This window comes from Bos mutus, chromosome 26 (genome assembly GCF_027580195.1).
Source record: "Bos mutus isolate GX-2022 chromosome 26, NWIPB_WYAK_1.1, whole genome shotgun sequence".
NCBI lineage: Eukaryota > Metazoa > Chordata > Mammalia > Artiodactyla > Bovidae > Bos > Bos mutus.
Window position 1 is genome coordinate 814,556 of NC_091642.1, and position 26,597 is coordinate 841,152.

At 64.4% G+C, this 26,597-nt stretch overlaps 1 protein-coding gene across 4 annotated transcripts in view; it reads right to left on the reverse strand.

The window, feature by feature from the left end:
- INPP5A (inositol polyphosphate-5-phosphatase A) overlaps window positions 1-26,597 on the reverse strand; it is a 145,805-nt gene that overhangs the window by 16,840 nt on the left and 102,368 nt on the right. For all 4 annotated transcript variants that reach the window (XM_070363979.1, XM_070363981.1, XM_070363980.1 and 1 more), the window contains exons 6-9: window positions 23,425-23,528; window positions 18,850-18,902; window positions 17,528-17,647; window positions 10,363-10,447 (exon numbers count right to left, since the gene is read on the reverse strand). In XM_070363979.1, the coding sequence (XP_070220080.1) occupies window positions 10,363-10,447; window positions 17,528-17,647; window positions 18,850-18,902; window positions 23,425-23,528 (362 nt within the window). The remainder of the gene's footprint in view (window positions 1-10,362; window positions 10,448-17,527; window positions 17,648-18,849; window positions 18,903-23,424; window positions 23,529-26,597) is intronic.

Sequence of the window (26,597 nt, forward strand, 5' to 3'; positions counted from 1 at the left end):
CTGAGCGCCCGGCCGGCCCCTCTGCCCTCCGTCCAGGCTGCTCTGTGGACCCAGGGGCCCAGGAGGCCCCACGGCCACGACGGTGGAGAGCAGCCAGGCAGGACCTGGAGGGCGGCAGGGAGGCAGAGGCCGTCGGGGGGCGCAGAGGGAGGGGGCCAGGCCTCCCAGCAGGTACACCCGGTCCTGCCCCACCCTGGGCGTGGGGCAAGGACAGGCCACAGCAAGAAGGTAAACAGGGTCCCTCCCCAAAGTCAGGACGAACCCGGAGCCTGGCCCGGGGGCAGCGGGGCAGCACTGGCCAGACCCACGTACAGTGGAGAGAGAGAACCGCTCCAGAAGGGCTGAGAGACGGCCAGGCTCGGAGAACATACAGTGGAGAGAGAGAACCGCTCCAGAAGGGCTGAGAGACGGCCAGGCCCGGAGAAGTGCTGGCGAGGACGCGGGCCATGCACCTCCCTTCGGAAAAGTCTGTCCGCAGGGTCCAGAGAGACTGCGGGGGCCAGGGGCCACAACCAGATTTTGTTTTGTGTGTAAGTTATACCTCGATAGAGCCGTTTTTTTTTTGTCCCCATAGTTTTTATGAAAAAGATAAAGAAGAAGGACTGCTGCAGCAGGACTAATGTTGACCTGAAGACGCCCGTTCATCCGAGGAGCCCGTGGGAGGACCTTGCGGTGGAGCGCGGGGCTCAGGCCCGAGGTGGCCGGCACTGTGGGGGGTGCACTGACATTCAGGGCACACACAGCTAACCAGGTCAGCGGGGCTCAGGCCCGGGGTGGCCGGCACTGTGCGGGGGAGGGGGGGCACTGACATTCAGGGCACACACAGCTAATCAGGTCAAGCCCCCAAAGTGGCTTTTGGACTCATGTGTCACACATCAGTCTGGCCGCCTTCAAATGGCCGGATTAGAACAAGGGCCCCAGCAACCCTGCCTGGGCGTGCCCACCGCCCGCGAGGAGGCCGAGCCATCCAGATGCTAATGTGCTACGGGGCTTAAGAGTGGTGAATGGGGAGGCCCGGCGGGCAGACGGCTTACTCGGAGGAAACTCATAGTCTTCACCCAAAGGCGGCTGCTGCAAACTTCTTAAAAAAACGCTCTCTCTCCCCCTCGCACCGGCTCCCAGCGGATACACATCTGCCTGGCCGGCCCCTCGCGCGCGGCCGCTCCCACACCCGCCGGAGCCCCTCATTCAAGGCGCCCAGGCCTCCCCTTTCAGCCGCAGCCGTGACCGCTGGAGCAGAAAGCCCGGGACAGCGCCTTTCCGGCTTGCCTTACAGAGGCATTTTCCTCTTTTCAAAGGAGAAAAAAATTCTCCAAATGCTGTTTTTAAAGAACCATCTGAGGTTTATTTCGCTATCAGTGGCCGTGTGGAGGCACCGGAGGGTGACGCGGGTGTCTTACTGGCACTCGGGGCCCCGGGCTTTTTGCTTGGACTTTGGCGACGCAGCCACTGCCAAGGACAGGCACAGTGAGGGCCCCCAGGACGGCAGGGCCGGAAAGGCAGCTTGTGGTGTTCTCGCTGCGCGGCTGGCCCGCTCCCCTCTGCAGCACAAACGCGCCCCCCCACCCCACCCCGGGTCCAAATTTCAGTGCTGGTGGAGCCCCTCAGGCCCCAAGAGGTGAGCCCGTGAGTGTGGCCTTACAGAACCCGCTCTGATCTCTGCCAGATGGAGGGAGTGAGGGGCGGACAGCCAGCCCCTCACCCGAGGATGGGGGTCCACCGCCCCGGGGTCAGCCAGGAGCTGGTCAGGGCCGTCCTGGTCAGAGTAACGCCTGACCTGGGGGGTCTCTGTTCTGAGGGATCTCTATTACAGGTCGAGAAACGCTTTTGGGGAAAAGTGTAGAGTAAGCTTGGTGTGCAGAGGTCAGAGGCACACCAGCCGTTTCCTTGCTGCGGTTGCTGAGTTTTAGATGGTGAGGAAAAGCGTCGGGGCTCTCCTGTGTGTGCACTCCAAGAGAGAGCAGGTGTCACACAGCGCCTCGTCTGTTTACGACGTCCTGCTAGGCTTTAGCCCAGTCATAGCTGTGATTCCACAGACCCTGCTTCTGTCCGCACCCAGCACGCTGGACCACAGGAGGGGGTCCTCTGCACCCCAGCTGCCAAAGGACCCGCAGAGGTCAGGCAGGCGGGCACCTGCGGTCGGTGTCCGGAACATGCAGCGTGTACAGGGGGGGCACGCATGGGGCTGGGGGTGTCAGGGAGACCGTGACAGAGCTAACAGAGCAGGGAGGCTGGTCGGGGCCCCGCGCAGGCCGAGACCAGGGCTCTCACCCTGCCCCTGGGCCCGGCAGGACCACACGCGAAGGGGCTGGGCTCAGAGGACACTTTTGTCCCCAACTTATCCTGACCAGACTGGGTGTTAGAGCCAGAGGGAGGCTGTTTCAGGCTTGGGGGGCGGGGGTGGGACTGCCCCCCCCCACACCTGCTCAGGGTCCTCCCTGCGGCTCTCCCCCACCTGGAGGGGGCGCAAGGGCTTAAACGAACCAGACCAGCCGCCAAGCAGCCTGGCCCCGGAGGCAGCCCCGGCTCCAGCTCCTTCCTCGCACCTTCTCTTTTTGCTCGTGTGTGACCCTGAGGACACAGTGCGTGGGGACGCTCTTACCACGGACAGGGGCCGGCGTGCCCACGGGGTCCAGCACCCTCGTGGTGGGGCCCGTCTGCCAGTGCTGAGGCCTCTCCCCGTCAGGGGTGTGGGAGGCAGCCCACGGGGTCCTCGTCTCTGCCCAGATCACTCGGTTTCTAAGACCTTCAGGGATTAACCTTTGTCCCATCAAATGGAAAGTAAACTGGCCTTCAAATGAAAAGTTACTGGACAGCGGCTTCCTGAAGTTGTGAAGCCCAGCCCGGCAGGGCCTCGGGTGGCCTCCCCCCACGGGATGTGGACCCGCTGGAAGGACAGCCGGCAGCCCCCCCAGGAAGCCAGCCACACGCTGCGGCCCGCGGACTGGACACAGCTCCGCAGAGCTGGGGTCCCTCCACTGCCTGAAACGGAGCCGTGTGTCTGGAAAATGCAGGGCCACCACGTCCTGCCCCGCCCCGCCCCGCCCTGCCCCGGCTCCAGCTCCATGGAGAGCGGGCGAGCCCCTCCAGCCGGGTTCAGCCACTGAGGGACGGGTCTCCTGCTCGTCCGGGGAAGAAGGCGCTGGTCTGAAGAAAGCACAGGTCCCTGCTGCAGGCTGGCCCTTCCGGGCACCTACAGGCGGGATCCAGGACGGGGGGAGGCAGGCCGCGGGGGCCAGGCTGGTGGGTGGGCTCCGTGCGCCCTGCTTGGGGCTTTCATCCCCTGACAACCGCACGCAGGAAACATGCGGACCCTCTGATAGCGTGAAATCGGAAACAAAGCCAGGGCACAAAGAGGCCGACTGGCCGTGGCCGCCGTCCCCTCTTCAGCAGCTAGCACGTTCCAGGGCCAGCCCGAGGGGCTGCAGGAGAGAGCTTGGACAGGAGGCCCATCCTGGGGGCGCTGGAGGCCCGTCCCGAGGGCGCGAGACGTGCTGCAGGAGGCCCGTCCCGGGGGCGCTAAAGGTGGTGCCCACAGCGTGAGGACCCTCGGCTGGCAGCCCACCACACGGCTGCTGTCATCTAGGGGCCCCGCCGCAGGGAGGCCCGTCCCCACCCCACCTGGACAAGGACGGCAGCCTCGCTCTGGGGAGTGAGTGGCTGCCCTGGGCAGCGTTTCAGGCGCAGGGAGTAAAGCTGGAAAGGCCCAGACCTCGGAACAGGTTCGGTGTTCCTCTTGGGACCAAGCGGCCCAGCCCCCACCTGCCTCGAGCCCCGGGACACAGGTGTGCACACACGGCCTTCTCGGAGGCCCCGGGCTCAGGCCGCTCACGTGGGACTGGGCTCTGGAGGACCAGTCCCCGCATCCCCACGAGCCCGCCGCCCAGACCCGCCTCTCAGGGTGGAGGGCGAAGGCCAGCCTGTGGGGGCTCCTGGGCCCGACTCTGGGCACTGACGCGTCATGGAGCGCAAAGTGCCAGAGGCTGATGGCGGGTGCCCCGCGGGTCAGGGACGCTGGCGCAGCCCTGCCCACCAGGCAGGGCCCAGGTCCTCCGCCAGCGCCCGCGGATCCCTTTCAGCCTCCCCGCCACACGCGCGCGCACACGTGGACGCACAGCTCCTAGGAGGCAGGGGCCCCAGTGTGCCTGGCCTGCTCGGGCACAGGGCCCCCTGGGTGGCCTGGCTGGCCTGAGGCCCAGGAGGCCACCGTGCTGGGAGGGGTGGGGGCAGGGGGTCTGTGGCCAGGGGCCTGGGCCACGGCTGCAGCCCCTGGCGGGGGACTCACGCTGTGAAGACCGATGTCACTGGGCAGCTTCCACCGTCAGCTGCACAGACTGGGGCCCAGAGCAGCCACCCCGAGAACGAGGGAGCGACACCCCCCTTCTCCTCCACGGTGCGGGCTAGGGTGTGAGGCCGCAGGAGGGGCTGGCAGGGACCCCACCTGCAGGGATCGCCTCTGGTGACAGATCCCTGGCTATCAGGGTCCGGCGGCCTGCCCGACAGACAGAGGGCACCGTCCCAGAATGGCCGAGGATCGGAGGCTGAGCAGCGCCTGTGCGGGCTTCTCACCGGAGAGCACTGGGGCGGGGTCGCCCTGCGTCTAGAGGGAGCTGCCCCCCTCACGCCCCCACTCCGTTCACGCTGACCCTCAGTGACACCATCTCTTCAGAGGTTTCCCTGGCAGAGCCCTGAGTCCGGGGACGACAGACATCTCTTGACTGCCGAGAGCCTCGGACTCTGAGGGCCCGAAGCATGGACCCCGTGGGGGGCGCCGCTGCCCGGTCCGCGGAGGCCCCGCTGTGCGGCCTTGCCCACGTCAGAGGCGCCCGCACCCTCTCTGTTCTACGCTGTCAGCTGTTCAAGAGAACAATAACTCCCATAAAGACCCTTTCATCTCTGCCCCAAGACGCTCGCCGACTCCCTACCGGCCCACGGCGAGGGGACAGTGCCCACATGCGGCCGGCGGGGCAAACCAGGGGAGCGCGGCTGACCTTTCTGGAAGGAAGCAGCTTGGGCTCGTGTCCAGCAGGACTGGGCGGCCGTGGGTCCAGCCGGGGGGCCTGCCACACGCCTGGTGCGGCCTTCCCCAGACAGCAGGGCTCAGGCCTGCGGGGCAGCGGGGTCAGGACAGGGCAGGATGGAGACCGAGACCCTCATCACTTCCTTCTGTGACCGAGCAGGACGCCCCGGGGCCTCCTGGGACAGACCCCAGCCCTGTCCTCCACCTGCCTCTAGTTTGCAGAAAAACGTCAGCCTCCTAGGCCCTCCCCGAGTTCCAGAGAATATATTTAACCAGAGAAGTAAGAATATGCAGAGACAAGCTGGGTGGGCTCACGGGGCCTTGCAAAGGGCCAGCCTGGCTGATGACCAGGGGCGACGCCCCTCCCGGCCACGTGGGAACCCGCCCTGGCTGCTGGGATGAGGCCTGGGGCCCTGGGACCGTAAGCGCTGGGAAGGCTGCAGTCTCTGAGGAGCCAGGTTCCCGGGGGGGCACCTGAGCCTGTACCTGTCAGCAGCCAGCAGCCGGGTGTTAAAAACCGCCACCAACCTCTGAAAACGCAGCCGTCACTGGGGCTGTCGGCGGTGACGGGCGGCAGGTGGGCGCGGCCGGGCTGGCGGGGACGGGAGCGCCTGGCGCTGCTGTCTCTCTCTGTCACTGGCCGGCTGGGCGCCCAGCTGCCAGCTGCCACCACGCAAGGCATGGAACATGCCTCTGAGCAATCTCGCCGGCACGGCTGAGCGTCGTTAATTAGTTCGGGACGCACAGCCCATTAGACGGTGCGTGATCACTGCGTTTACTTTTGTGTATGTTTTAATTACAGCTTCGGCGGTGCCAGGCTTGATCGCTGGACCATCTTCTCAGTTCTGCCCTGTGAGCTTGTTCGTATTAATTTGCATCTGAGACGGGAAGCTCTAGTTCCAGGGGGACAGCCTTTCACTTTGCACGTCTTTCTGAGGCTGGTGCCCAGCAAGGCGCCCGAGACCCTGGGCTGCAGAGGGCCAGCGGGGCTCCACCTCGCTCTGGAGCCCCCGGCCGGCCAGTCTTCCTAGAGGCCCTGCCCGCTGCAGCCAGGCGCAGCCTCACTTCTGCCTGGGACCCTCGCTGCTCTGGGAAGGATCTGACTCACCTCGGGGCTCCCCTAGGATTTGATGGGGTGAGCACCCAGGAGCAGGACACCCCGGGCACCCCAGGGTGCACCCGCTGCCCGGGGGCTGGGGATCAGCAATGGAAACCAGAGCCCCAACCAGCAGGCTTCTCATCGGGCTGGCAGAGGGTGACCAGGGCTTTCCTCCTCAGGGAGGGTCACCTGTCACCTCCAGGCGAGAAGATGCGCCCACGTCGTCCGCCCGCGTCTCCTCTGACCTTACCTACAGGGCTGCACTGTGGTCTGGGCTGCTCAGGGTCGCCTTGGGCCCTACACTGACCTTGGGCAATCTGGAAACCATCTGTGGGGTGACCCACCAGCTGTGGGCACTGGCCTCTCCAGGAACACAGGTTGAGGCCCGCGTGGTCTCTGCTGCCCCAGGACCTGGTCTGGGCAGACCAGACCCGGGCGTCTCTTGGGGGTTGCCGCTGGGGCTGCCCACACCCGGGGGGAGGGTCAGTCCCGGGCCAGGGCCCCAGGTCAAGCCCTGTGCCTGCTGTCTGTAGGCGAAGGGCATGGGTGCACCTCCTGGGCTCAGTCCTCAGCGGGGCACCCCAGCCCCACCCCCTCCTTCTGGAGCCCCCGTTCACCGAGGCTGTGCGAGCCCCAAGAATAGGCTCCCCCACCCTCACACGGCTCCCCGGTAACAGCCACAGCCCTGAGGCAGCAAAGTCCCGGCGGTCTCGCCTGGCGCCTGGTTCTCACGCTGCCGCTCAAGTTGGGAAGCCCTCCCCTCTGCCCAACGGCCTTTCGGGAAAACCTGGGGAAGCTTTCTCTGGTTTCCCCAAGTTTCTCCAAGTGGCATCCACAGCTAGAAATCCTTTCAAAACGGCCCGCTGGCCAGCAGACGCCATCAGTCCACGAGACGCTAACACGGCAGGTGGAAGTTGAAGATCTTAGTAGGAAAGCTGCTGAAGTTAACCCAACAGAGGGAGCTTGGTTGTCTTCAGCTGTTTAGAGCTAGGCGTGCCCACAAGCACGTTTTCTGAGTTACCGACGGCATCAGCTCTGGCGGGAGGGCGGCAGCTCCACCTGACTCAGTGGAGGCCGTGCTGTGAACTGGACTCGGCAGATGTGACTGGTCACGGCCCTCCCGCCAAGGTCCCCCTGGATTCCGGGTGGCCCACGTCTGCTTGGACTGTCCGTACACGGGCGGGGGGCCGGCAGGCCGGGAGCCTGCGAGGGCCAGCGGAAGCTGAGGGGTGCCGGGGGCCCCGTAGTTGACAAAGTGGGAGGGAGCCCCCGAGCTCAGAGCCCCAAGATGCCGCTGCAGGGGCCTCGAGGCCGCGCCCAGGAGGTGCCGCCAGGCAAAGCCGTCTTTAGCAGGAACTTCAGGACACACGTGGTTGCTGTGACGTTCCTGACCAGCTGCACCCGCCTGGGGCCAAAGGCCGTGTGGCGACTGGACGGGACACAGGGGTGGGCCCAACCCCATGCACCACGCTGTGCGTCCTCCACGCCCCACGGGACCCCTGCTTCTCTGAGGCCAGGGCACCCGGCCGTGCCGTCTGGAACCAGTCACCACTGAGAAGAGCTGTCACTCAAACAACCACGTCTGGTCAGGGAGCAGGGGGACCCCGACCATGCCCCTCCGGACCTTCCTTGGCCCTAAGGTGGTCCTGGCCACGCCCCTCGCTGGGCGACCTTGGCCCCCGCCTCCCCGCGCCAGACGGCCCCTTGGCCCTTGTGGCCCCAGACCCGTCACCGCGTGGGTCCCTCCGGGGCCCGCAGCACCGTCAGTGGGACTCCCGATGAAGAGATAGGACGCCCAACCTGGAGCTCAGGATAGAATGCCCAACCTGGAGCTCACGGCGGAGTCACTGCCTGTTAATGGGCCTCCCGAGGAAGCGACGTGGGCAGGTGGGGCGTCTACGACTTGTTAGCGGCCGAGATAACTGCCCTGCACCCGCTCTTGCGTGGTCGCCGAGGGAAAGAGGCAGGCAGGATCGGGTGCTCGGCTGGTGCTGGTTCTGTCTCATGGGTCAGGTCCCGGGGCGACCGGGCCATGGAAGCCGAGGGTGGGGAGGCCAGGGCAGGACCCTCAGGGCTGGGAGGGAAGGCCTGTGCAGGAGCTTCTGCTCCTCTGAAAACTCGGCCATTGGTGAGAGTTGTGTAGAGAGCAGCGTTTCGGGTTGTTCCTCATGCAAGTCAGCTGGGAAGGCACCCGAGATGAACACCCCCGGGCCTTCAGGGAGGGAGAGGAGGGGCGGGCCGGAGGCCTCCTGAAACCCAGGGCCTGTGGTCTTAGAGACCCTGGGGGCTTTGGGGGCCTTCAGAACAGTGTGCTGGCACTCAAGGTCTCACTGCAGATGCCCAGAGCAGGCAGCCCTCTGCACACGGGGGGCTCACTTCCTCCCTGCAGCACGGCTTTCACTCTCCCTAGTGGTCAGGGACGTGGGGCCCCGGTGTCCCGAGGGTGCTGGGCTGGGCAGGCCAGGTTGCCTGCTCAGGGCAAACACACAGGAGGACAGAGCAGCCCTGCCGTGGGCAGCGCCTGCCTGCCCCCAGCCAGAGCCCCCTGCGACCCCGGCCAGAGCCCACTGTGACCACGGCCAGAGCCCACTGTGACCCCGGCCAGAGCCCCCGGGACCCCGGCCAGAGCCCCCGACACCCCATCCAGAGACCCCGGGACCCCATCCAGAGCCCCCTGCGACCCTATCCAGAGCCCTCAGGACCCCGGCCAGAGCTCCCTGCGACCCCAGCCAGAGCCCCCGGGACCCCGGCCAGAGCCCCCTGCGACCCTGGCCAGCACTGGCCATCTGCGCGGTCACTGTGTGGCTGGGCCCCCTCCTCTAGGGTGACAGGCGGGTCCCTGAGGTCAAGCCAAGGTCTGAAGGTGAAGAGTCAGGAGAAGGGGCACTGGGCAGACGGGTCTGGGGAGGGGAGTGGGCTCGAACATTTTATGGGGGTGTGTGGTCGGCTCGGCTCCACACACACCTGCTCACGCCTGCACATACCCAGGGCCGTGTCCTCTGCTTCCCACTTGGTAAGGAGTCCCTGACTGAGCTGCCCGCGCCCCCCCTACCCCCTGGGCCGGGCACTGTGCCCCCCCCGGGGGCCACGCACCGAGACCCTCCCACCCCCGTGGACACCAGAGCTCCCAGGCGCCTGTGTCCCTGGACAGTCCTGCCCGGTCCTGGAGCCACTGCCCTTTCTGTGGTGTCTGCCCTTCTGGGGAAGAGAAGGCCACTCTGGAAACCTCCTGACCCTTCCCAGCGCCCGGCTCAGTGGCCCCCGGGCACCAGCCCTGGTCTGGCCACGGCCTCACACGGGGCCTTGGGCCAGCAGAGGGGCTGTTCCGGGCACAGCAGGCTCATCGGGCCCAAGTACCAGCCAGACATGCCCTGGTCCGGGGGCTCAAGTTGGGACAATGTGGCTTTTCAACCCACGAAGAGGCTCTGTGGCTGAGGGCATGGCTGCGGGCACTGGGTCCTGAGCACCTCCCAGCGCCGCGTGCACATGGGCATCGCCTGGGGCTTGAAGGGGCGCGCCTGGGGGATCGTGGATCCTGCCGCTGACTGAGCCAACGCGGACCTTCATCATTCATCTGAAAACGCCGGAGGGGTGGACGGCCGCTCGCCACACTCAGGCACCTGCTCCCCCCACCCCAGTGCTCAGATTTGCGAGGAAGGCTTCTGCAAGGGGGGGTCACTTGAACCTGAGAGGCCAGAGGGAGACGACGGGGGATGTGGTCACCCACACGCTCGCTCGGAGGGCCCACGCTGGGCGGGCTCTGTGCGCTGCCCCCACCAGGCCTGGGCCTGGGTGGACCTGCTTCTCGGGCGGCAGGCAGAGCCCCCACTTCAAGGCCCCGTGGGCACTGCCATCAGCCTGCAGCCCCACGAGTCGGAAAACATGGCGACTGAGGACAACCAGCTCCCCCAGCTGGGGCCTGACGGACCTGGGCACCTCCCAGCTGGTCTGACCTGATTGCATCAATGCCTGCTGCTACCAGGCCCTCACCCAGGCCCCCAGGGCTCAGGAGGCACTCAGGGACGCGGGGGCGCCTGGCGTGAGCCGCTGACCAGCCGAATCCTCACTGCAGCCTCCTGCCCCCGCTTCGTAGCGCCCCCCGTGACTCTGCGGCCTTCTTCACGGGGCGTTCCTGCAGTAAGCAAACCAGCGAGCGGGAGGGCAGGAACGTGCCCGTCGAGGGCCGCCAGCTCTGCTGTTTACACAACACGACCGAATGCACATGACTTCCCACGGAGCCTACCTCCACCACGGACTTGGAATCCAGCCGGAAGTTGAAATCGCCGAAGACAAAGTAGGACGCCTTCTGGAACCGCTGGTCGCTGATCCTGGAGGAGAGGAGGGAAGGGGTCACAGGTGCAGCCGCCCGCCACGCCCGACCTCAGCCCTGCGCCAGCCGCCCGCCACACCCGACCTCAGCCTGCGCCCGAGGCCGTGATCCCGCCAGCAGAGCCCCGGCCACGCTGGCCTTGTGGGTGAAGGAAGCCCGCGCCGGTCACCTCTGGCTCAAAGCAAGATGGGAGCTGTCTCTAGCAGGACTGCCCGCAGGCAGACAGGCGCCCCAGCAGGGGGAAGGTAGGCTCGGGCCCCCAGGCTCGCTGCCCAGCCGCGGCCGCACAGACGCCCCCACTGAGACGGGGCGGCGGGGCCCCTGGGCCCAGGGTGGGGGGCGCCCCCACAGCCCGCGGTGGGCTCTGAGAAAGCACGTGTCACCAGCAGGCAGAGCCAGGGAGCACCACTCACCCCCGACCAACTCAGAAATGTCCGCCCGGTTACCCCGAACCGGGCCCCAGTGTGCAGAGCGAGGGCAGCCCCCTGGAGCCGTCCTTCCCAGGGACTTGTTAAGGAAGAGCTGACCAGGAGCAGTGTCACGGCCGTTTCATGGTGCTGGGCGGGGGGCCATCATCTGGTGGGCGGCTCTGTCCATCCATCCGCCCATCCATCCCCCGTCCATCCGTCCCCCTACAGCCGGGAAGGCCGGCGGCGGCTCCTCTCACACACGGGCCCATGCTCTCCCCGCCAGGGCCCCTGCCTGGCTCCTTGCCTCCTGCCCTGAGTCCCAGGGGTTTCCCTGGAAAGAGCACCTGAGCCCTGTGCTCCCGGCACTGCCCCGGGGCCTTGAGTTCCTCGCAGAAAACACGCCCCCGTTCCCCCGCTGGGCCTCGGGCATTCTCCCCCAGGCTGGCTCCTCTCCAGGCGGAGTTGGCGGCCTTTAATCCATCTGGAATTGCTCTGGAGGACTGGATTTGAGTCCATGGGTCTCTCCAGCAGTGATTGATCCTAACCCTTCAGGAGAACGCTCAGTCCTCCCCGCCGCAGTCTGTGCAGAGTCCCCGATGCCGGGTCTTCTGAGACTCTCCTTTCCTGCATGTCTTTGTCCCGTTCCTGTCACTTTAACAGCACTTCCTGACAGATGTGCTTCTCACTGAAATTCTTCTAAAAATCTTCTCAGCTGTTTCCACGTTTTTCTTGCACATTAACTGCTGTATCCTGTTGCTGAATTCCATGAAAAGTCTTGTTTTCGGGTTTAACCGGATTGATTCTCACACATACAAGTTTGAAGAGAAAGGACATATTTTAACAGATTATTACCAACAGTGCCGATGAGCAGTCACGTCGCTTCTTGCGTTAAAGTTAAATCTTCTGTGGAGGAGACACCCCCCAGGGTGAAAACTCGGGGAGGCCAGAGGGTCGACCCCGGGGAGCCCTGCGCCCGGGACCAGCCTCGCCCCTTACCCCACCCACCCGCCGGGCACCCACAGACGGTCGGCAGGAGGGACCTGAGCCATCTTGAAAAGGTTAATCTTTTGCTGTTAAACGCCTTCAGAAGAACGCGCCTCAGGGAACCTGCATGGTGTCCCATCAGGAGTGGGGTGTGGCCCCCGGGTCGCCCACTTCCGGGGGGCCCCGAGCTCAGCCCACCCTCCCCAGGAAAGGAGAGGAGGCGAGCCCCGCCCCCTCCCCACCCTGCCTCCGGAGCCCAGCGGGCAGCTGGGAGCAACACACACGGGAACCACCACCTTGCTCTCTAAAAAGCCCCCAACCTGCTCCACTCACAGCAGCCCCCACGGTCCCCGCCTCGACCACTGGCTGCACGAGACTGGGGGGGATAGGGGCTTCCCGTGCCCTCCAGCCTTGTGCTGGGCAGCCCCACCACCCTGCGGAGAGGCCCCAAGGCCCCCAGGGTCAGCTTCTGGCCTCTGACTCCCGCCCCGCCCAGGGGGGCTGCCTCTAAAGGAAGACCTGGGGGCGACCCTCAGTGCCCCGGGTCAGGGGGCCCCAGGTCAGGGTGTCCGGGTCAGGAGGCCCTGGGTCAGGGGACTGGCAGCGAGTGGTAACCCCTGCAGGGACCTGGGACCACCTCCCGCCAACATACGACCTCATGCCACTCCAACGCCTCACTTTTCTTTCCCTCTTTGTATTTATTAACTTTTTAAGGAAAACTGAACCGAGGCAAAGCTTCCGCTTGATCTGCTGAAGGGAGGAAGCAGGCGTACCTTAAATGTCACACGCCTACACTCTTTGTCCTGATGGCCTGTCACCCTGTTTATTAAGAAGCCCAGGAGCAGGGTCCCGAGAAAAGCCCTGAACTAAGGCAAACCCTCTGCCCTCGGGCGTCGCCCTGCCACGGTGTCGGTTTGCACGTCACACGGGAGTGCGGCCACGGACATGGCTCAGACGCAGGACACGGGCCGGAGCACCCAGATCCCACACGTTCTCTAGCCAGCGTTTCTGCTCAATCTTGTTTTTAAAGAACCTGCCCTGTTCCTGCGGTGGGAAAGGCCAGGGTGCCATGCTTTCTGGGACCCCCCACGCTCTGGAAGAGGCCGGGCGGCGCTGGGGGGGCCACAGCCCGCTCCTGCTCCTGGGGGTGGGAGGCGGCCGGGGGTGGGAGGCGGCCACAGCCGGGGGCAGAGGGATGTGCAGGGTCAGCCCAGGTGTGGGCTCTGGACCCTACCGGGGTTTCCCCAGAGGCCCGAGGTGCCGAGCAGGAGATGGAAGGGCTGGTGAAGCGGGAGCCCAGCTGACGGACCCGAGGGTCGTCACCAGAGGACAGATGGACCCGGTGATCGCCACCGGGGGACGGACGGGCCCAGGGGTCGCCGCCAGGGGACAGACGGACCTGGGGGTCCTCAACAGTGGACAGATGGACCCGGGGATCGCCACTGGGGGACGGACGGGCCCGGGACCAGGAAGCAGGATAAACAGCCGACACAGAACTGGGTGAGCAGACAACTGGCCCATTTGGGGGTAATTTCCTTTTATACAAGATAACAGATTTCAGATTTACTATCGGACTGAATCAACTTTGAGAAGCTCAGGGGTTTGCAGGGAGAGAGGCTGCGTTGGGCAGCCTTCCTGGAACCCGGCCCCGTGGCTTCTCTCGTGACGGCCGTGGTGACTGGTGACGGATTTCATCAGCTTGTCTCGTCGTGTAATTCTATCATTAAAACCCTAAACTTTATCATATTTCCTTGCCCCGCTCCTTCTGCCGTAATGGCCCGCGCCCATCAATAACTGCAGCGTGGGCGCGAGATGGAGCGGCTGTCCGCCGAGGCAATTGCCAGAGAGCGGGCGAGGCTTACGCTTTTAATCTCAATATAGCACCGTTCGGACCAGCAGGAAAAAGAGTTGTTTTAAAATTAATTACCTTGTCAGTAGCTATTATGATTAAAAAGTGTGCCCACATCAATACAGCGTGCCTAATTCAGGAGCAGAGTCACAAGAAAGGCCATAAAAATCAATGGGTTAGGCCTTGAAGACAGAGGCTCTCTCCACTGACGGGTGAGCTCACCGCGTGATGCCCAAGCTGTGGGCAGGGTGCCAGGCGGGGCAGGGCACGTCGGGCCCACCAGCCCAGCTGGACGCTGGGGCCCTCTTTTGGTAGTTTTAACTGCTGAACGTGGTAGAAACCAACCTTGGGCTCGTCTCGGATCTGGGGGAGGCCATGTGCTCGGGTAGAACAACCTGAACAGCAAAATACGGTGGGAGCTTCTGACAACCAGGCTTCCCTCTGAGCCGCCTTCAACAGACCCACCTTCCTGGAAGCCACTCTCGGGACTGCACGCTTACTCTGCCCCACGTGGCGTGTTGGCCCCCAGCATGGGCTGTGGGGGCCTCAGCCCTGGGGACAGTCACTGGCGTGGGCTGGGGGTCCGCAGCCCCGGGACGGTCCCTGGCGTGGGCTGGGGATCTGCAGCCCCGGGGACAGTCCCTGGCGTGGGCTGGGGGGGCCGCAGCCCTGGGGGATGGTCCCTGGTGTGGGCTGGGGGGACCTCAGCCCTGGGGACAGTCCCTGGCGTGGGCTGGGGGAGCCGCAGCCCTGGGGACAGTCCCTGGCGTGGGCTGGGGATCCGCAGCCCCAGGGACGGTCCCTGGTGTGGGCTGGGGGGACCTCAGCCCTTGGGGATGGTCCTTGGTGTGCCAGCTGCCGGCACACGGAGCCTGAGGTGGGGGCAGGGAAGGGGGGGGCCGGGTAACTGGGGAAGGGCCCCAGCGGCACCCTCAACTCCGTCTGACCAGAAGGACATGGAAACAGGGTGCAGGCGCACTGAGCGGGGCCCTGACTTCGCCTTCGCTGGTGCTGCGCTCGCTCTTGTGACGCGCGGGCTCACAGCCCCGTGCTGTCAGGACAGCAGCTCGTTCCTGGATGGCCGGGGACCGCGCACGCCCTCCCGCCCGATGCCAGGAACACGCGGGGGCCCTGCCCTCCGGCCAACGAAGAGGCTGCCCGTGCGGCCTGGACGCCCCCGTAGGCGCTGGGCTCCGACACGGGGACAGCGGCCGCCCAGGGGGCCCACCAGGCAGGGCGTCCCGGCGACCTGCATCCTTAGCACGGGGCCTGCCCCTGCCTGGAGACCAGAGGCTTTATTTTCTGCCGGCTGGCTGGCGGGGCGAGCTCTGGGAACGGCCCGGAGAGAAGCCCTGGGACGCGGGCCTTTGAGAGGCTGACAGCTGACGGATGGCCGCCCGCAGGGCGACAAAGGCACTGTGTGGCTGCCGCGTCACGCCGCTGCTCCCTGGGAACTAATTGCTTGGAGTCGCCCCGGGCAGCTTTATTTTTCTGGCAATCATTTTCTCTGAATGCCCCAAAATGAGCATGAAACAACTCTTTTGACCGGACATAAAAGTTAAATGTCCCAATGTTGACCAAATTAACTTCAGCGCTGTGACAATGGACTGTATCTGTGAGAAGACGCTTGGGACAAAGGGGCGCTTTCTGCCCGGATTTCACAGTTGTGATGTAAGATTGTTCCTGCGGACCTGGCCGGGCCACACTGCAAAGGGAGACACAAGAGCCCTGTCACTTGTGGAAAAAAACCTCATTTCACGGCCGAGAGCTTGGGAGAGGCCAGGAAGGGCTGTGTGAGCTGGTCTCTGCGGCTGGGTTGACGCCCAAAATGCTACCCCCCAGGGTGCAGCTGTGTGCCTGACAGGGACCCTCCATGGGCACAAAGGTGCACGCAGCCCCCCAGAGGCTCGGGGAGGGTCCGAGCCATCCCCCAGGTGGATGGGACCCCAACCCCATGCAGAGGCCCCGACACCGCCATCCTGCATCTCTGAGCCTGGTACGCTTCCCTAACTAGAGGTCTGTCTCCTCCTAACCTCTCAGAACAAGAGATTTCAAGCAAGAAATTATTGCGCAAAACATCAGTTGTTATTTGCCATAAAACCTGCCCTCTAGTAACACCAGAAAGCCTGTTTTCTGACGTCTGCAAGTTCACACATTTCGGACCAGAGCCTTCCTCTTGGGTGTTTTTCTTCATAAGGAGGTTCTCACTTTGAAATCATCTTCGAGTCACAGGAGAGTTGCAAGGATGGCACGAGGTGCCCCTCGGTCTTAACCCAGGTCCCCCGGCCCAGCCTGTGGGGGACCGGGCCGCCCTTCCCAGGCCTGGGTGGAAATGGGCCTGCAAGGCCCTCTGGGGAGATTGAGCCAGGACCCCCGCACTGCCTCTCTGCGCCCACGTCGGCCGCAGACAATGCTCCCAGAGATTCCCAACGCCCTGAATGGGGCCCCCTTGGTGGCAGCGTCCATTCAGGGGCCAGCGTGGCATTGTGCTCCCATCGGCAGAGCAGAATGCCGTCTGCTGGTGGCTGCCAAAAGGTTAGCAGCCCCGATGAAAGGGCGTCCGTCACTCACCACCACAGAGCAGCCCTTTGTGCGGGAGCCGGCCGCGCCGGGAGGTCCGGACGCGGCTGGCTGGGCGCCCCACAGACGCCGTCCATGGGAACGCAGAGGCCGCTTCCCGGGGCCGCGGAGCAGCAGCAGTTCAGGCCCTGAGGCCCTGAGGCCACTCGCCTCTGCCGACCGACCGCAGCCTCCAAGAGCGGTCCATTCCCCGGCCAGCTCGGCCCTGCCCTGAAGGTGGCCCGGGAGGCCTGTCCGGCCACTCCCGAGTCTGCCGTGACTGCAGACTCATCACTGCCCGTCCCCCTTCCCCTGGACCACGAAGACTGTTCCAGTTGGGCTGCAGGCCGATGCCCCTGCGGGCTGACTGCCTGGAGCCTCAGCACCGACCCGGCTGTGCTGGCACCCGGCTACCCCGGCCCCGAGCGGCGAAGGCTCGGGTCCAGCCTGCTGTCCCTGCCTCCGGCAATCAACACCCAGCTCGGTCCACAGCTGGACACCCAGCCCCGAGGAGTGTCCGCTGTGGATGCGGCAAGGGCAGGCAGACCCCCGTGTCCTCCACGTGCGGGGTCTCAGGATGACGGATGGACCTTGGGGACCACTGCCTCATCCCAGGCACAGGCCCTGACCTCCCGCTCCATCCAGGGCGTGTCCCGGCCGAGCACAACTTGGGGTCCAGGCGGGCCGGCAGGGCCCTGGGGAAATTGGAGACACTTCCCAAGGCCAGGTGGGCTGGGCCCCCTGAGAGCGGGGCTGCTGTAGGGGAGGGCTCGCAGGTGCTGGGCTCTGGGAAACCAGGCCTGAACGGCCGATTACCCGGGGTGAGATGGCCTCTCCTGCCCAGACAACAGGGCCTTAGTGCTGATGCGGCGGAGGTCACAGGAGATCACCACGGACAGACGAGGACCAGAGGGCCCAGGTGGGGGCCCAGCGCACAGGCTCTGATGGGGCCGGGTGGCTGCGGGGGCCGAGAGCCGGAGCAGGAGGTGGAGCCCCCGTCCTGAAGACCACCGAGGCGGCTGCCCCTCTGGTCAGGGGCCCGAAGCTCTGACCGGGAAGCAGGGGCAGAGCGGGGACGGAGGCGGCACTAAGCAGGCAGGGGGCAGGGGGCAGCGGGCAGGGTTCAGGGGTCAAGGGGCAGGGCTTGTCCTTTATCATCGGGTCGACATGTGTCAGTTTTGTATTTTTGGTAAACGGGAAAGCAAGCTAGGACAAGGTGAAAAGCCAGCCTCAATCCTCTGCAGAGGCGGGTGGGGAGGGGCTCCTCAGCACCCACCTGTCGAGCACGTAGCCCAGGGCCTTGTGCCGGATCCCTGAGTACACGGAGGGGCTGGTCTCCCAGGCAACCAGGTTGGAAGCATCATGGAAAAGGTGGATGTTCACCAAGTCGAAGGCACTGCGGGGACAGAGACAGGAAGCTCAGGATGCGGGCTGGAGCTGCTGGGTCCCCTGGGCGGCCCCCTGCCACCCCACCCAGCTCCCCGGGCAGGTTCAGCCAGAATGCCCGGGGCAAGTCCTCCTCTGAGGTGAAGTCAGAGGAGACACACTGGACTCACGCACGCGAGTCCTCACACAGGAAGGACCCCCACACAAAGGTTACCACCAGCGGCAAAGGGGCCCACAGAGGATACCAGGAACTTGCCTCAAAACAGAGGAGCGGGAGAGGGGTGAGGAGCGGGGAGGAGCTGGGCGCTCGCCCAGGCCTCAGCTCCCCACGCAGCTGGTGATGCAGCCTGAGGACCCCGTGTGGTCAGGGCTCCCCGTGGGGTCCCTGGGGGGACTAGGGGGTTCAGTTCATGCTGCAGAAGCAGCCCTGAGCTCACAGCCCCTGGAGAGCCTTGGGGAAACTCCACAGCCATGCCTCCTGGGGGCCTGCAGGGGTGTGGGGAAGCTGGGGGGCCCGTCACCCCCAGGAGCCCTGGGGCGTCACTGGGGCCTATCTGGTTCACAGCAGAGCAGGTGGGTGGGCTCCATGCCCCCTGCAGAGTTGGGGCCACCAGGCCCTGAGACCCAGCCTGACAGCACACGCCCCCCCCCCGCCCACCCCCCCGGCCCGAGCACATGGAGGAAGCTCCAGCTCTCTGCTCCAGCCACACAGTGACCACTGAGCCCAGGCGGCCCCCAAGCCGTTCCCCGGGCCGTGGGTGGCAGCTGGGGGCTGGGTTAGGAGGCTGTGGTGGTCTCGGCTCCTCCCGCCCCAGAGCTCTGGGACCCCGCCCAGGGGACGCCCCGACCGCGTGCAGCCCCTGAGAGAGGGTTGTGTGGATGTGGGGGCGGTCCCGAGAAGGGGCCGCAGCGGTCAGCCAGCGGAGCACTCGCAGTGTAGAGCCAGGTGGGCACGCACACGCCGGCGGGTGGGGTGCGGGCTCCTCGAGGTACCCCGTCCCAGCAGAGGGGTGGGGACGCCTGACTTCCCGAGGGTCCCCCCACTCTCACTCCGAGCGCTGCTGGCCGTGGCCACGGGGGCCACCAGCAAGTGCCGGGACATGGCCTGGGCCTCTTGGCCACGCTCGGGGGCCCGGCATCACAGGGCCCGTCAGCCCCGTCCAGCCGGCGGGGGGGCGCCGGGGCTGGCCGCAGGGGCTGTGGGGAACGTACCAGTCCGCGAGGCACCACCGCGTCCGGAGAAAGCCTTTCCTCGACCACTTGCACTGAAAGGCAAACAGGCCACACGGGTCAGCAGGGGGTGGGGGGGTGGCCGCAACGGCTCTAGACAACACTGCTGGGACCACGTGCCGTGGCGTCCTCACCAACTCTGACCCCCAGGCCACAGCCTCATGCTAGCACGGCCTCCTGGGACATCTGCCCTCCCAGGGAAGCCCGTGTGGTCCCGACGCTGCGTCCAGGGCGGCAGGGGCTCTGGCCCAGCCCAAAGGGCCTCCCGTCACCAACCCCCCATCCCTGCCCACCCCCCAACACCCAGACTTCACGAGGGGCTCCTCCCATTCCCGCCGGCGGGCCCCACCCTCTGCACAGCCTGGGCTGGCCAGGTCACAGCGATCTCGAGTCCGGACAAGCCCTTGCTGGGTTCCTGCCTCACTGGCCTCCTCTCTGATCACAGGTGGTTAGAACCACCTCGCCGGTCGGCACGGCTACTGTGGAACCGGGAGCCCCTGAGGCTGAGAACGGCACCTAGGGTCTCGTGGGAGTGGTCACGGCCGGTCCTCGGGGGCCCTCGCCCCCTCCCAGTGCCAGGGCGGGGGGCGGAGGGGGTCTCCAGGTGCACTGGAGGTTGGTGCCTCCCCCGCCCCCCGGCAGCCTCTCTGGAGAACCAGTGACTGACCCTCCATCCGGGACCACCGCCCCTGCAGAGAATGGGAGGTGGTCACCGCCACCCTGCTGCCCTTGGGCACGTGGGGAAACTGGAAGCCGCAGTGCAGAGCGGCCCTGCCTCAGAGGCCTGGCTTCTGGGCTCAGGGCGAGCCTTCGGAAGCAGGACCAGGGTCCGGACCCCCGGAGTGGCCTGCGGTCCGCACCCACGTGGAGGGGGCCGGGGTATCTGTGCACAAGCTTCTGGACACAGATGCTTGCTGCACACAGAGGAAGGCTGCGCGGGCGGGGCTGGGGTCTCCCCTGCCTCCCACCATCCCATCCACCCTGCTGGGCGCCCTGGCCATCACCGCCTTCTCCAGGCCCGCGGCGTCCGGGGCTGGCCCGCTGCCCCCCGGTGCCCACCCCGACTCTCGGAGAGGCCCTCAGCCCTGGAGAGGAGACCACGGCGGTCGGGGGTGGGGGCACGTCGTTCAGCAGACAATATCAAGTGCCCGCTCAGGTACCCTGTTAATAGGATTCCTTTACCAGCAGACGGATTGTGAGCACAAGCAGCTTCATCTACTAAAAGACGCCATAAATCTCGGTGAGAAGAGGGAGGCTGCGGGAGGCTATCAGCACACAGCCCCCGTGAAAGGCCCGCCTCGGAGCATTAGCGGGATTAATTCATCTTTCATAAGAGCTCGGAGCGGGCCCCGTGATCTATGGCAACAACCAATTTCTCACTACGGGCTTGAGGAAAAAAAAACGCCTCGGCCCCAATCGACTACACAAATCTGCTTTTTAAAAATGGTCTCGCATTATCTGAAGTGCTGCTCCCAGAGGTAGTGTTTGAAACGCGTGTTGAGCCAAAAGAACCCGTAAATCAGCGGGGAGAGTTCTGTTAGTTTTAAACACGGTGGGCTGTAATTATTTGGAATGGCATTATGCCTCCATCATGGTAATTACATTTAGATTATCCTTAAGCGGTGGTAATAAAAGAAAGAGAAATCAGTCTTACACTAATTCCCTCCCCCAAAGTGTGTGTGAACGAAGCGGAGGGGCGGGCCTGCCTGCACAGCAGGAGCGCCTGCCGGGGGCCGGCCACCCCCACAGGACCCCAAGGGCGGGGGCCTCCACTAGACACGTGGCCCTGGGGTTTCTCACAACTGAGAAATCCCAGACTATCGACAGAATGGTAGAAGCACATGCGTTTTTCTCAATAAGATTTTCCTCCTGTTAATTCGTCAAGACGAAAGGAAAATGAACAAGTCCTAGAAACTCAGAGGACGTCAGACCCAGCAGAGCACAGACGCAGGTGCTTCCATGGGGTGGAGCGGGGGCCCCAGGCTGGGGTCACCTCGTCCCAGCGACACAGAGCCGCGACACAGAGCCGCGATGCAGAAATCTGGGTCCCCACAGAGGCACCCCGCCTCCTTCCCCCAGAGACGCTCTGCCCTCTGCCTGTGGCGGGCAGGGGGGCCCCGCGGAGCCCGCAGACCCTGCCAGCCCCTCCCTCAGAGGGTGTGCATGTCGGGGGGGACCACGACTGAGCCCCTGACGCACCTACCCATCCAGCCGCCCGCCTTAGCCCCCATCACACCCCCGGGGCTTGGTGGGAGAGAAACGGGGGGACCCCAGGCACTCTGGGCCTGGAGAGGGTGCCCTGCAGAGCACAGTAAGAGGGTGAGGGGTGCGGGCACCCTCAGAAGAGGCCATGGTCCTGGGAGGGGTGCAGGCCAGGAGGCGGGCTGGGCTTGCAGAGGCTCTGGGTCGGGCGCCAGGCCTCCCTGCAGGGAGTGGCCTCGTCCACGGGGCTCCTCGGCCCAGGAGGACGCGGTGACCGTCATGGATGACCTGCTCTGAGGACTGCTCCAGTCCCCAGCCGCGAGCCTCTGGTGACCCGGCTCCAAGACCACAGGGCAGTGAGAAGACCCCAACCTCGGAGTCAGCTGTGAGTGACGGGGACGAGGGGCACTGGGGGATCAGCTGAGTCTCCGGAGTGATGGGGATGTACCATGCACGTCCGCTTTGGGCCAGGTCACCAGGTGCGTCCCGCCCTGGTGGGTGTGGAGTGGGGCGACGTCCTGGACACCAGGCAGCCCCTGGGGGGCAGCGGCCGGGGCAGTGGCACCAAGAGGGAACCGGCTGGCTGGGCAGAGGCTGCCTGCCAGCCCAGGTGCCCGCCAATCTGGGGCCGCACTTGCCTTGGCCTGCCACGGTTCAGGGCTCGAGTGCCGCATCAACGGAGAAAGTCGCAAACAGATACTGAGCTGCTTGGGTGGGGGAAGGGGGGCTACCTCAAAAACTCCCCACCCGGCCCTCAAGTCCTCGCCCCATGAAGCCCTGGGCCCAGCGCTGCCCACGGGCTGTCCAGCCTCTGCCCTGACCAGGCGAAGTGCCCTGCCTTCCCTGCTGGGTGCACAGACCCCGGACATTGCCAGGGGTGTCAGGGTCCCCCCCTGCAGAGAAGCTGCTGAAATACCAGAGCCTCCTACTTGGCCAGTTCAGGGCGGTCCCTTACCTGCCCCCTGGAACCCTGCAAGCTGGCCCTCCTGCTGTCAGAGGCTGGGACCTTCCCTGTGGCCCCGCAGACCCCTCCCAGCCCCCCAGCTGGCACCATTTCCACTGTGGTCCCCGGTTACTCTCAGGACGGGGCCAGTGCTGGCTGCAGAGGAGCCAGGGGGAGTCTGGGTGGGGGTGAGGCCAGGAGACCTCTCAAGCTGACTTCTCAGCCCCTGCCTTGTTCCCGGGAAGCTCAACCACCCTCCTGCTGAACGCGGCTCTGGCCAACGGCCCAGGAGGACTGCAGGCCCATTGGCTGGGTTGCATGGGGGGGTCAGGGGAGGGGGCACCGAGGAAGGAAGCTTCCGGAGCTCCCCCGCCACGCCCTCCCCAACCCACAGGGCAGAGGGGACAGTCTCTGGGGCAGGGACTGCGGCGGGCGGGGCGGCGGGCTGGGAGGCTGCCCCTGACATCAAGTCCTTGGCGGGGACAATGGATGGGGAAGCTGTGCCTGGCGGGACGAGGGGCTCATCCTTCATGGAAGCAGCCACAATTCCTTCACCGCAGGAGCGGGTCATAAAGCAAGTTAATAAAGCCATGGCCTTGCTGAAATCAAGTGCCGGGTGCAGGGAGGGGGCGGGGGGCGGCGATGCTCTTCCAGAGTCGGGGGAGGGGGCGGGGTGATACCCAGCTCTCCACACCCCCACAAGCGTCACCGGGTCACGTCCCCCTTTGCATCCACAGGCCCCCAGGGAAGGTGATCCGTCTGGGTCAACCTGTGGATTTCACCGTCAGGAGGCTCCAGAGACGCTGGTTATTACAACATTCTCTGAGAGTACTGGGATCCAAAACTGTATGTGCAGTGTAATGGAGGCATAAAAATAAGAAAGCTGTACAAGAGTGCCTGAAACGCCCAGGAACCGCGCCCGGGCTTTCTGACTGTGTCCGAGCGGTGGTAAGAACAACCCACGCCTGCCTGTGCTTCTGGAATCGGAGCTCGGCGGAGCAGGCACCCCAGGGCTTTCCCTGTGGAAGCGCGGGGGCTGCTCAGCACCCTGGGGCCAGGGAGAGCCCCCGAGGGCCTGCGCCCCACGCCCCAGCGCTCCCGTCCGGAGTGTGCCTGACACGCACAGAGAGGTTTGCTGGGAGCCCCAAGGGACAGTCCTCCTGCACCCTCGGGGGAAGGGTCTTCTGCCTGGGAGTGACGATGGCTGGAGGACTCATCTGCTGATGTCAACCACAGGTCCTCCAGCCCTCACCCGAGGCCACCCGCCAAACCCACCTGGGGCGGGACCTCCAGCAGAGCAGGACGCCAGGGGCACAGCAGCACGGGGGTGGGGTGGGGACGTCCTGTTGTGGAGTGTGATGCGTTCATGGCCCCGGCCCCGCGCTGGGCTGGCGGCCCTGGCGGTGACCTACCTCGGGGAAGTAGTCCTGCGGGAACTTCTCCTTCTCCAGCATGGGCGTGCTCTCCAGTGTGTCTGAGTAGATCTCCTTGCCGGTCACCTTCTTGTACTTCTTGGCTGGAAGAAGGCCCAGGGTGACCTCAGTTCTGCACCCCACCCCCGGCTCAGGGCCACGGGGTCCCGCGTCCCACCCGGGCAGCCCCGTGTGGCCGAGGGCTTTGCCGAGAATGGCCGAGAAATTGCCATTCCTGCAGCTGGACCCTGACCCTGGACTTCATCACCCTCGGAGCACCTGGCCTCAGGTTTAGGGGCTAATTCGCTCCTCTGAGCAAACGGCTGCATTTAAAAGGGCTGTGGCGCTACTGTCCACTCGCGCTCCAGGTAAATTTATTTAATAACATTGATTTCCTCGGGCTGTCACTCACAGCCAGGGAAGGGGAGTCCTTATGTGAGACTGGGTCGGGGCGCAGGCAAGGTGGCCGGGAGCTCTGGGCCCGCTCTGCGCCCGCCCTGTATCCGGCCGACCCCTGCACACCCAGGCCAGGATCACTCCCTTCACAGACCATTGTCCCTGTGTCCACCGCGGGGCTAAACGCAAGCTTTCACTGGGCTGGGGGGGTAGAAGGCTGCGAGCCCTCCCCACACGCCAGCAGGGAGCCTGGCAGCAAGAGAGCCTGCTGAGACTGCCCCAGGGCACCCCCACCGACTGCGGGGGCGTCACACTTTCCCTGCTCCGGGGGGGACGGGGGGAGGGCGCTGGGGTGCTCGGGACAGAGGACGAGCCATCCTGCCAGAGTGCCCCTGGGGTCTGGCCCGGTGTCCCACGAGCAGCCCCAGCTGCGCTTTGTGGAGCAGGGCCTGCCCCCCAATCCCAGGGAGCCCAGGGACAAGACGAGAGCCCCCTCCACCGGACCCGGGGCAGGACTGCGCGGGTCCTGCCGCGCCTCTGACCTTGTCCCCAAACCAGAGAGCCGGGCTCCTCTGCACCTCAACTGAGCCCCCGGCTCCCCACACCGCGGCCTCTGGCTCCCCACGACCCGGCGCCTGGGGGAGGCTAAACGGACAAGGGCCCAGAGAGGCCCGAGCCCCCAGAACGGAGGAGGAGTCTGCTCCAGAATGGGAGCACGGCAGCCAGTGCGCAGGACGGGTAGGGTCAGAGCAGAGGAGGTCAGGGAGTCCGCGGAGCGGGGGGCGCTGGGCCGGCTCGGGGAGCCAGGGGCAGCCTGGGCCCCCACACCATCTGCGGAGGGCACGGGCCACATGGAGGTTCGGCCCCGAGGCTCGCCGGAAGCAGGGCGGGGCTGGGGGCCACGGCAGGAGGCCGTCCTGCTGAGATGAAACCTGGGTCCCTGAGGAAAGAGGAGACTGGGGAGGGGTGGGTAGGAGAAGGCCTCGGTCTTTCTTAAACAAATAAGATTTTATTTTTAGAGCAGCTTGGGGATTACAAAAATTGAGCTGAAAGTGGAGTGTTCCTGTCCTCCTGGTGGCTCAGATGGTGAAGAATCCGCCTGCACTGCAGGAGACCCAGGTTCAGCCCTTGGGTTGGAAAGATCCCCCGGAGAAGGGCACAGCTACCCACTCCAGTCTTCTTGGCCGGAGAATCCCAAGGACAGAGGAGCCTGGCGGGCTACAGTTCCCGGGGTCATGAAGAGTTGGACACGGCTGAGTGACTAACTCACTTTCATACCTTCCCAACAGCCTGCGTTGGTGGGCTTGCCCGTGCTGGGGGTCCCAACAAACGCAGACATCACAAATGCACAGATCCACCACTACAGCCTCACAGGGCACTTCCGCGGCCCTGAAACCATGCCCCACCCAACCCGGTTCAGTCAGCCTCCCTTCTGCTGCCTCCACAGTGGGCGGCCTTCCCCAACAGGCCACAATCCCTCAGGAACACACGCTTGAGTTCCTCCGTGAGTTTTTGTGTCTTGATAGTCATTTCGTTTTGCTGCTGGGAGATATTCCAAGTCTGGACATCCCACAGTCTGTATACTCTTTCATTTATAAAGGACACACTCTGGTTACTTCCAGTTTTTGCTAATTATGAAAAAAGACACTGTAAACATTTCTGTACAGGTTTGTGTGTTGTCGTTAAGTTTTCCAATTGGGTAAATGCCAAGAAATATAAGAGTGTGTGCAGCTTTGCAAGAGATTGTCGAGCTGTGAACCACAGAGGCCGGACCGTTTTGCTTCCCCACCAGCAAAGATGGAGACTTCCTGCTGCCCCACATCCCGCCAGCATGCCGGCAGATTTCAGGCATTCTCACAGCGGTGTGGGGGGTTTAACCTGCATTTCCCTGACGGCATATGATGTTGGATAGCTTTTCATCATATCTGTGTATCTTCCTGGGTGAGATTCTGTTCAGAGCTTTTGCTGTTCAGTCACTCAGTCTTGTCCGACTCTTTGTGACCCCATGGACTGCAGCACGCCAGGCTTCCCTGTCCATCACCTACTCCCAGAGCTTGCTATCACTCATGTCCACTGATTTGGTGGTGCCATCCAACCGTCTCATTCTCTGCTGTCCCCTTCTCCTCCTGCCTTTAACCCTTCCCAGCATCAGGGTCTTTTCCAATGAGTCAGTTCTTCGTATCAGGTGAACAAACTGTTGGAGCTTCAGCTTCAGCATCAGTCCTTCCAATGAATATTTAGGATTGATTTTCTTCAGGACTGACTGGCTGGATCTCCTTGCAGTCCAGGGGACTCTCAAGAGTCTTCTCCAACCCCACAGTTCAAAAGCACCATTTCTTCGACACTCAGCCTTCTTTACAGTCGAACTCTCACATCCATATATGACTACTGGAAAAACCATAGCTTTGACTATACAAACCTTTTTTGGCAAAGTAATGTCTCAGCTTGTCTAGATAGCATATTAAAAAGCAGAGACATTACTTTGCAAACAAAGGTCCATCTAGTCAAGGCTATGGCTTTTCCAGTAGTCATGTACGGATGTGAGAGTCGGACTGTGAAGAAAGCTGAGTGCGGAAGAATTGATGCTTTTTGAACTGTGGTGTTGGAGAAGACTCTTGAGAGTCCCATGGACTGCAAGGAGATCCAACCAGTCCATTCTGAAGGAGATCAGCCCTGCGTGTTCTTTGGAAGGAATGATGCTAAAGCTGCAACTCCAGTACTTTGGCTACCTCGTGCGAAGAGTTGACTCATTAGAAAAGACTCTGATGCTGGGAGGG